Below are 10,969 nucleotides of genomic sequence, written 5' to 3'. Positions count from 1 at the left end.
AAGCACATGAGGGATTGCCGGAATGTGGACGATGACGATGACATCCAGGAGCAATCCACATCTTCTGCCACTACAACATCATCTGCTCCGCCGGCTCCAAAGAAGAGACAGACAGCTCTCAATGTCATCTCCACTAATCCCACGAGGCAGCATGAGAGCGATATCCTTGTGACTCGATATTTCATCGCAACCAACACTCCGTTTAATGCCGCGTCAAACAAGCATCTCGCGAAGCTTGTCCAATTTCTGCGACCAGGAACAACTGTTCCAGATCGCCGAAGGATTGGTGGAGAGTTACTGGACGAAATTTATGCAAGTGAACAAACGAAAGTGAAGCGAATGGTGTCGGGCTCCAACGTCACACTTGCTATCGATGGTTGGTCGACATTGACCAATGAACCTGTTCTCGGTGTCAGCTTTTATCATTGTGGCAAATGTTATCTAGTGAACACGATGAGTACTATTGGAGAAAGTCACACAACAGAATATCTTGTTCAAGTCACGCGTGAGCAGATGGAGCATGTCAGGAAGGAGTTCCAGAAGAACTGGCTTATGCTTGCAGAAATAGCGAACAAGCATCTGAAGAATACCGACATGGTATTTCGTCATATGGAAGAAATATCTCTGAAGAGATCTGCAGAAGATATTCTTCAGTTCATGAAATCAGTCGGGGTTACGTTGGACAATTTGCAGAAAAATTCTTGCACTTTGTCGGAAACATTCAAGCTCTGGAAAAATGTTGCCGGACAAGCACCAATTCAGTATGCAAGTGCCGTCGCTAAGCGAGTTCAGCAGGCCATTCTACCCGTCGTCCTAGCGGCTAATTTGCTCGATCACAAGTATGCCGGAGAGGACCAGAATCCGGATGAAACAAGACAAGCCATCGACTACATCCGTGAAACGGCTGGTGAAAATATCATGCCGGAGCTCACAAATTACATGGCAAAAGTTCCTCCCTATAACGAATACCTTTTTGCTGAGGGTTACAAAAAGGTCGAGAGTGAAGCTTGGTGGAGAAGTGGACTTCGACTGGGATTCTCGAAAGAATTGGTCGACTATGCATCGACACTGGCCAATGCTATCTCCTCCAGTGCAGGATTGGAGCAGTGTTTCTCAACTCTCGGACTCACTTATGGAAAACTCCGAAGTTCTTTGGGCGTCGAGAAGGCTGGAAAGCTGGCTTTTCTCTTTAAACAACTCAATGAGTGATTTTAAAACTCAATTTTGTTTTTAACGTGTTTTTTTCATATAATTAACATGTTAACATGTTAAAAACGTTTTAGTTAACAATATGACAGCCCTGATTTTAGGTGATTTTAAAGTTTTCTGGCGTTGTTTTTTCCTGGAAATTGGGGGTAGGCTTAGCTTTTGGGGTCTCACATGCAAGTACCAAGCTAAATCAGTAATGGGTTAAGGAAATTATTCAATGTTAACAGATTAACAGAAAAGACCTAATCATTATTTTGCGATGACTTTAAATAGAGGTTTTGGAGCGTGTACACTAATATCGTTGATAGACGCAAATGCCTGCATCACATCGAGGAGTTGACATTGCGGCTACAGGTGACCACTTATTGGACAGAGGGTCGAACCGCTCGGCTGAATTCAACAGAGTTGCACCATCGTATCTAAACACAAACAGTGATAAATGAAAAAGGATGGAAAGCGCATTCGCGTGGAAATGTTGCGTTTTTGGTTTAAAACCGAATAAACCCGATAATAATGAGGTTCACTTGGTATAGTGGCGACGAAATGGGACTGCTCGACGAGTGGCGGGGTATTCAAATCCCGGTAGCCAACAAATAAACCATTTTTTGATTTTGTGATTTTTTTATCTTGATCACAGCTATGTTCAATAAGCAGGTGCAATTCCACGAATAGATTTTAGAACTTAAATATTTTGACCCCGACTTTTTACAACTAAGCAAAATCAGGCAATGAAATGTTTTACAAAATCAAGTCAGTGACTTTGCGATTGATTCAAAACTTCAAATATGGGAACTTACTGCTTCGCATTTCAAATTCAAAATTTCAATGTAAACGTTATCTTCAAATATACTTTCACTAAAATCTAACTTATATTGTTCTTGGACTTAAACTTTATTATTTAAGAGATAACCCTCTTAGTCCTCCTCTCCCTTTTGTTTATCTAATACAATAACTAGACAAATCTTAACCAATTTTAAACTCTGTTTCCGGTACTTGCAATTACGAGTTTCTACTGACGATAAAGACCTTACAATTTTATAGAATAATTTGAATCTTCTACGACTGAACTAAAAATTTAACTCTTCTACTACTGGACTGAAAAATTTAATCGTTTTAGTTGGTAGCACATAAGTTTTTTGGTGCTATTTTACAAATACAATATTGTTCAATTTATCATACATATAATAATGTATACAGGGTCTTATACGAATATACCCAGTTATACTAGTTCGAATTATTACGATTTAGCATCATATACAACTTTACCGCCGTAACAAGAGCTACTAGCGATCTAACAGTTCCAATTTCCATATAAAAAAATCAAGGAATGTCATTCTGACTTGAAAGATATTTTGCTTCTCCCCCTATTAAAGAAACGCATAGAAACTTTTAACAATTAACCTTCGGATTAGGCCTGCGGCTGATTAACTAAAAAAAGAGAGTTTCTCACAATACTTCAACAATCCATAATCTAATCGAGTTCGAGCAAACCAAGAGACATTGGGTAAAAACGGTCTTTTTCAAAAAAACAAGCCCATTTCAAACACTGAGCACTCAAACACAGAGGCCAAACGATTTCGCAAACCTAAGCGAGAGAGCGACAGAAGTTTCAGGAGCTTTAAAATGTACAAAAACACAAATTTTGCATAAACCTCATTTTTCTGCATGTATTAAATTGGAATGTTTTGAGCCAAAATAAGTATAAATTATGCCTTTCAAAAATATGTTAAGTGATGAAATTTCTAAAATCGAAATTTGTAAACCATTGTATGAAACAAATAGCGGTTTTTCAGTTCATTTAAAGAATTGAAAAGCATCAACTGTTGATTACTAATAAAATGTCAAAATACATGGTATATACTGCCAATTCAAACTACAAAAAATGATCCAAAAAAGACACTAAGAATTTAATTGCGACTTAGGTTGAAAAACAGTTGCAACAAACCATCACATTACGCTCCGCATGTGTTTCAGTCAAGAAATTTGAAGTTTCACACAGAGGCGAAGCTGCGCTTCGCAAACACTTGCGAGAACACGACCAAAAATCAGCTCTATCAAGTGAAAAGAGAAAATATAGAAATAAGCCTCGAGTTAGCAAAAACTCGGCTACGTGTAGGATCCGAATCTGCGACCTACTGCAATCAAGAGATTTTGAGTCTCACGCACTATCCCCTCAGCCACTCAAGCTTAACAACTTACAAACACTAGTCACGAATAAAGCAGCTACATATGCTAACAAATTGCTAATGCGATTCAGCACCAAATACATATAGACTCAATTTTGCAATTAATAATTTGGAATATAACAAACTGCAGGCACCCACACTAACTTTGCATGTAACAAATAGCAAAGCATAAAGCCAAATTATGTATAAATTATGCATTTTAAAAAATTGCGAGATATATTGAGTTAGAAAATTCCTGAAATCGAGTTTTTATTATTGTGATGTTATTCGAAACAAATAGCTTTTTTCGGTTCATTTGATGAATTAAAAATGCATCAACTGTGTCAATTTATTACTGTTCGAATGTCAAGACACATGCTATCAAAAAGCTGCAAAGGTTCCCCACCATTATTATATTAGGGTCCCGCACCATAAAAGTGCCGCACCAATATTTGCGACTTAGGTTGGAAAAAAGAAGGTTTGTACTAATACACTAGCTTCGCAAGTGTAAAGACTGTGACAGTTTGAAAAGGGTGCTTCTGTCAGGAGAGAAACAAAAACAACGGCCACGGTGGCTGATGCTTACCCTGCTGCACAGTACAGTTTCTTTTCCAGTGCGGCTGTGCTGGAGTAGCATCTGGCGTTGTGCATGTTGGCCACCGAACTCCACATGTCCATCCGTGGGTTATAGCACTCCACGCCTGTATTAGAAGAAAAAACCATAGCCAACAGACATATGAAAGAGTTTAAATGATCTCAAGGGAAGCGAAACATTTCCAAAAAACATTCAATTGCCAAGATGAAAATTTATCAGCAAAAGCTCTTCGAATTTCAAGAACTTTATAACATTGGTCAAATTATTCCACTATCTCAGTCAATTGAATTTAAGTAAAATTGATCAAAAGGAGGCAATTTTTTCATTTCGATGGGCTTTCTTAAATTAAAAATCCACCAGTTGAGCTTCTTTTCTTTGCGCCATTTGCTGTTTAATTTTTGGAGAATCACAATCAATAAGGCTTTAACACGATACCACATTTGACCCCCTACCAGCCTTCCCTGGGGTATCGAAAACCGGAGGAAAAAAACCAAAAACGTACGCCACAGTACCATCCCACTTCATGAAAAGGTTGGAACAATAATAAACAGACAAATGTTTTCCAAAAAAAAACTACTTATAAAAATCTTTTAATGAAAAACACTTTCTTTAAAGTCATGGACTCTTGAAAACTGACTTCAATTCACTCTATTTCCGAGTGATTGTGAAATTACTTGGCTTAAAGTTTCTTCAAGTTTTCCACTGTTACTGAAACAAACCTAAACAAATTACTCATTATCAGCAGTGGTTGAAAGTAGGGAGCAAACCTGAGAGATGTTGGCTTCCGTCAAATCCCCCACACACGTATATCATATCATCTACCACTGCCACACCTGCTCCTGATCTGCCTACTGAGAGAGGAGTCACTGTTATCCAACGACCCTCGCGGGGATCGAACCTGTTCACCTAGGACGACAGATTAACATCAAAGCTTACTTCTCATTTTTATTAACCCGGCTAGAGGCCTAACCAGGAAAATAATTTTTTTAAGGGTAACTAAGCTATAACTATCTTACAGGAGCTTTGCAATTTGCAGCGCACAGGCGAATTGAACCCGCAATCATATGATTGCTGAGCGCCATCACTACCGATGCGTCACCGCTTTCGACTTTCACAAAAAAATGCATCACCGTAAAGTTATTTGATGTTCAAGGATCCTTTATCATTGACTGTTCGTTTTTGATAAACCTAACCTAACTTTACTGAGTCACCAACTGAACGTTCAAGTTTGTTTCTAACTTTTCAACCAAGCAGCGGTATGTCTTCAAAGGTAATAACAATTTTCTTTATCTTAGTTTCGCGTCGAATGTTATCTAAAAACTCTATCCTTTCAAGAAAAGCTTATATTTCAGTTAGAGTAAACTTCGAAGCATTTGAATAAAGGTTTAAAATTCCAAAACAATTATTGATAAAATATTCGGCCCAACTGAGCAAAGAAATAACGAGTTATAAGTATTCAAGACAATTCTGTGGTCATCAAAATAAAATGCCCATGCATGAGAAAAGTCTTAATCTTGACTTAACATTTAAATTGAGATTTAAAAACACATTGACGGTTGAGCGTTCCCTTCCCCCAAGGTGTTTCTTGAAATAAATTAATTGCATTTAACTCTATTCAAGAATAAACAATTTTACAAATAAATAGAATCACCTAATAGATTTTGACGTTTCAATGATTTTCTCGCGCATGTGTATACCAAATTGCAACTGACTAGTACAAAAAATCATCAATCGATCAGTCAGCTCCGGAAAACCCAAATATTTCCAGGGCTAGATTTAAGGCTGAACTTACTTAACACAGACACTTAGCTGCAATTCGCTAACACAAGCGACAAAAACGGCAAAAATAATTCTAAATAAGCAAAAAAAGAAGCAGTCTTGAAAAAAAAACTTTCTATGAGCCGGCTACAAAACATGGACCTATAGATGTATTTTCTCACGTACTTCCAACTGCGCCATGTGCTCTTCTAGATAATCAAGCACTTGTCACTAGCTAAGCGGATATCAAGCACATGCTATTAACATGCAATTGAACTAAGCCAACAAAAGGTTGGACACGTGTAACAGAACACAAAAAAAAAACGAAAAAAAAAACAGTTGAAAGTAATTCGCAGAAAAAATACATCATATTAAAACTCTTTGAACTTCAAGAACTCTTTACTAATGCCGTTTTTTTGAAAAACGATCCCAATATAAGATAACTGGATCAAAGGTTTAATTTTTTATTACAAAGAAACAAAATCCACTTTCGAAACTTAGAAAATATCACAATCTTTGCACCTTTTCTACTTTTGTAATTGGAGAGCGCGAATTTCCTATCTTTTAGCAAATGAACTTGACCAAAACTTGAAAAAAACATAGATACCTAAAAGCATTTATAAATGCATTGATATTTATGATGCCTTTATGTAGTTAATAGAGCATTTTAGAACTTTCTCCTGAAACACAAAAATCAAAGTTGATATATTACTAAGGGTGGTAAGCTCAATTTCAATAGCTGGAATCGCTTTTTGTTATACTTCGCACATTATTTAAAATTTATTTGAAAAGCCAAATTTTTTGGCAAAAGAAGTGTAAATTTTGGTTTTTGAATTGCATTTCATTTGGCAGAATAATGTGTTTACAAAAACTATTTTAGCAGTAGAACAATTGATTGAAAGTGAAATGACTATATTATGGATAATAGTTCTGAATTTGATACATGCACTATACTCAAAATTACCACCTATTGTAACATATCACCAAATCAAACAAAACCATCAAGACCTATATCATTGAAAACCCCTTCGTTGTTTTACTTTTTTAAAAAAATTAAATCATTTTAGAGCTATTTCAATTCCAAGAACTGTTTATGATTGGCATTTTCTCGTAAAAATAACCCATTGATTACGTTTATTCGCGCTATATCCGCTCTCGTAATTGGAGAGCGCAACTTACTCACCTTTTAGCAGACGAACTTAGCTCAGATTTCGCTGGGAAATCTGATAATAAATTCTAATTTCGAAATTAGAAGTCGATCAAACTTTTATTTTTGCTGTTCGATAACCAAGCTCGCCTTCCTTTTAAAAGGAAAGGAACTAAACTTAAAAAGAAAAAAATCAACCTCGAAAAATCAAATGTGAGCGCGAACAAATTTTTCCTGAAAAAAAAACAAAAAAAATACCAAGACCTATAGAGTAATTAACTACGTTCATTACTCTTAAAAAAGCCTATATACCTGAGGCAATTCATGCATACATTAATTGTAGTTGTATCAGAGCATTTTGATACTATTTTCCTTAAAAAATACAAACAATAATTATCAAGACCTATATAAGTGAAAATCACTCGGTTTTTTCTCATCACTCTCAGAAACAGGTTATGTGAACATTTTTAATGAACACTTTCGTCGAAAAAAGTGAACTTCGTAATATGACAATACGCTGCACTTGTGGAAAACAATTCGGTCAGTGGAGCCAAGATTTCTGTTGCTTATTTTACAGTTAAAGCCGATTAAATTAAGCCAAAAGCTGCAAAAAACAAGAAGTATTATTAGCTAAATTAATACAGGCTAACTTAGATATAAATTGAAAGTTTATTGTCTTTCATAAAATTTCGTTTGTCAACCTGAATGAAAAACGAAAAAATTCGGACCTCTTAACTGGGAAAAAGTTGTTGATTTTTTTCGTAATCCCAATAACGGCTGATAGGGTTTTAATACAATACCACAATTGCTTACTTATGAGCTCTTTTGCGGTATTCAAAACCGGACGGAAAACAAACAAGCTAATTCTTCTTCCTGTCACTATCAGTGACGCGGTCGGAACGATCAACAAACTTACCGATCGCAGTATGGTCATTCCGTCGTATCCCCCGATACAGTATATCATATCAGCACACACTACAAGGGAGGAGCCCTCTCTGCCTATGGTCATCTGAGGCATCATCTCCCATTTGTCCAAATTTGGGTCATACACTTCCATACTGGAGAGACGAGAACTGCCGTCAAAACCACCCGCCACGTAGATCTATGTAGAAGAAATGTTATCGGCGATTAATCAGTTTGGGACCTTTCAGACATTATTCAACTCATATTAGAAGAAAAATTTAAAAATATGGACAAAACTGAGCCTCTCGTCCTAAAAAAAAAGAAAAAAAATACCCCAAACTGAAGAAAATACAAACACTTGGATGAAAAACAGCAGATTTTTATAAGCGTCTAGTTTAACATTATACACCAGTAAACACGTCAAACAATCGACTGGAATAGCCTAAGCGAAAATAAGGAAACTACGGAAAAAAAACCTTTTATTCAGTTGGAAATTTTCCGAATTAAAATCAACTTGTGAAGCTAAAAATCAATCATCATTTGTTAATGGACTACTTTATCATGAAAGAATAATTTTGATTTGATTTCATAAGTGCGCTATTCCTTGAATATTTATAATTAAATATTAAAGATAATAGCTAAGACTTGGGGTCAAAAAATTACAAAGTCAATTATGAGGTTCACCGAAAAAAAACTTTCACTTCGCTTGCAATTAATGTTCACATTACTTTAAAAAAAAACATGGATATTTCGAAACATGGTTTATTTTAAGAAAACCACGTAAACTATTACTTTGAACCAATTAATCCTACTCGGATGGCTCTCAAATTCATCCGCCTCCTCGAGATGGGAACGGGTACAGCAAAATGATTGCACCTATCAGATGTCCTTTAAAAAACGAAAAAATTTCAAAAATTGTTGATTTCAATTTAAATTTTTGTATTAAATCAAATTCTGCAGTCTGTTTTTTTTGCAAATTTTAAGGGAGGACTGTAAATTAAAAACATAGCCAACTGACAGTTGGAAAAGAGTAATGAACGCAAGGAAACTGAAAAAAAACGACATCTTTTTTCAAAAATCTTCAACTTTGAATTTCGAATTAAAAATTAGATGACCTTATAGCTCTATGAATTTGTAGATCAATTTATGATGGACACTTTTTTTAAATTAACCCAATTTGAGAAAACTGGATCCATTTTTTTTCGCTGGGAAACCTGATAATTAATTTCCATTTTTAAAATTAGAAGCCGATCACGTTTTTCGTGACCTTTACAACTTTGCTGTTCAATAGTAGAGTTTGCCTTCCTTTTAACAATAGAAATGCACTGAACTTAAGAAGAAATCACAAGTCAAACCGCGAAAAATCCTGAAAAAAACAATCAGCAAGACCTATATAAATATAATAATAATAATAAATTGTTTCCAAACGATATCTAGTTACGAAGTTATTTATAAAAAATTTATAAATACAAATTAGAATAGTTTGGGAGAACACCATTAAGATTCACTACGTTCATTACTCTTAAAAAGGTGGTGTACCTTGTCCCTGTAAGAGACCACCCCTGCCAGTCCCCTCCTCACATTCATATTGGCCACTGTCTTCCACTGCATTACCCTACAGTCTAGCACACTCACACTGCTCAGTCTGTTCGCATTGTCATAGCCCCCTATCACATAGATCTGCCCTCCCAGTTGGGTGGCACTGACATAACGTCTACGTGTGGGCAGGGGCTGAAGCAAAAGGAGAAACGTATCATTATCATATCACGGTGGTGACATAGTTACGTCTCCGTCTCTCAATCAGAAGGTGGGATGTTCTAGGCCCATTATGATCCCTGCTTGTTGTTTGAGTGTGAAGCAACATTTCCCAGCCCAGAAAAAACCCAAACTGGTCCTTTCCCTTGTGGATAAATCGTCTTAATGGCCAGTTTTAAAGGTAAGCGAACCCACCCACCCCCTCCCCCCACAACTCTTAACCATCTGACCGCCCATAAAATTCACATTGTAATAACTCTTCATACAAACCCATTCTATACTTTTTCAACAGGCGCCAATAAATACATGTTTCACGAGTGAGCTCGCACTGAAAAAAAGCAATTTTTGGTCAAAAACTCTCACAAGAAGGGACCGAAAAATCCTCCAAGTTTTTTGAGCGGTGCGAAAATTTATAGTAAATAGACTTTCGGAAATTTCAGGAGAACTAAAAATAGCTTTGTGATCTAAAGGAAATTTTAAAACTTTGCAGGTGATCGAAAGTGACCTCACATTGAACGTATTTACGTTGTGATTCGGATTCCGAAAAGTTAAACAAAACTTTTGCTGTTTCGAACAAACTAAATGCACAAAAATTTCGCTGCGGCACGTAAACAACAAGGCATTCAGTCAGGGTCGGATCTAAGATTTTCTCGGGGGGGGGGGGGGTCGGAGTTTCAAAATATTCAATAACTTTGTCGACTTTTTTCTCTCCCAAGTCATAAAAAAAGACCCTTTATGAGCAAATTTTCTGCGCCGCAGGCAAGTTTTTGAAAAATGTTTAACCAAAACATTGCGTTTTTTAGGCCCACTCAAAATTAGTATATAATGGCGTCAAAGGCCCCTTATGAAAAATTTAAGGGTCTGTAAGTCAATGATTCAGTGAAAACTGACGAACACTTGATTGATACTTACTGGCAAGAGTGACCATTCGTTGTTCTTGGACTCGAACTGTTCCACCACATCAATCGGCTGCTGGTTCAGTCCAAACCCACCCACTATCACCATATACTCCTTCAGACTCAGTCGGGGCAGGGTCTTCCTACTCTCCAGTTTGGACCTGGAAAAGACACTTTAGTAACTGGAAAATTACCAAACTTACACTGATTGACCACTATTATGTTCTTTTTTGTTATGACTGATCAATCATCTGCTACAAAATTGCCACAGTGCTGGAAAAAAAAACCTCAATAACGCATCAGAAACCAATGATTTTTTCACAAGATTAACGTTGCAGAGAAAATCCGTACTGCTCCAGCATAATTACAATGCTTCGAATTGCGTAAGTGTCACATACTTCAAATATAGACACCTTAGAGCCATCTATCTATGCTCATAGATTTTAATAATTTTTCAATTGTGCAGTACAGTTTTATCATCAATTGTTCAGATTATTATCAAAGAAAACAATTTTCTGCCTTTCTTTATGCAAAAACCGAA

At 36.3% G+C, this 10,969-nt stretch overlaps 1 protein-coding gene across 1 annotated transcript in view; it reads right to left on the bottom strand.

Annotated features, from left to right (window-relative positions):
- Nucleotides 1-1,316: 1,316 nt before the first annotated feature.
- LOC134854994 (kelch-like protein 12) overlaps nt 1,317-10,969 on the bottom strand; it is a 13,693-nt gene continuing 4,040 nt past the window's right edge. Inside the window, exons 5-11 of the mRNA XM_063871373.1 lie at nt 10,780-10,856; nt 10,445-10,589; nt 9,317-9,508; nt 7,791-7,976; nt 4,737-4,875; nt 3,961-4,075; nt 1,317-1,628 (exon numbers count right to left, since the gene is read on the bottom strand). Coding sequence (XP_063727443.1) covers nt 1,502-1,628; nt 3,961-4,075; nt 4,737-4,875; nt 7,791-7,976; nt 9,317-9,508; nt 10,445-10,589; nt 10,780-10,856 — 981 coding nt within the window. The 3' untranslated portion in view covers nt 1,317-1,501. The remainder of the gene's footprint in view (nt 1,629-3,960; nt 4,076-4,736; nt 4,876-7,790; nt 7,977-9,316; nt 9,509-10,444; nt 10,590-10,779; nt 10,857-10,969) is intronic.

This window comes from Symsagittifera roscoffensis, chromosome 10, assembly GCF_963678635.1.
Source record: "Symsagittifera roscoffensis chromosome 10, txSymRosc1.1, whole genome shotgun sequence".
In the NCBI taxonomy this organism is placed as follows: Eukaryota; Metazoa; Xenacoelomorpha; order Acoela; family Convolutidae; genus Symsagittifera; species Symsagittifera roscoffensis.
This window is presented reverse-complemented; position numbering and strand designations above follow the sequence as displayed.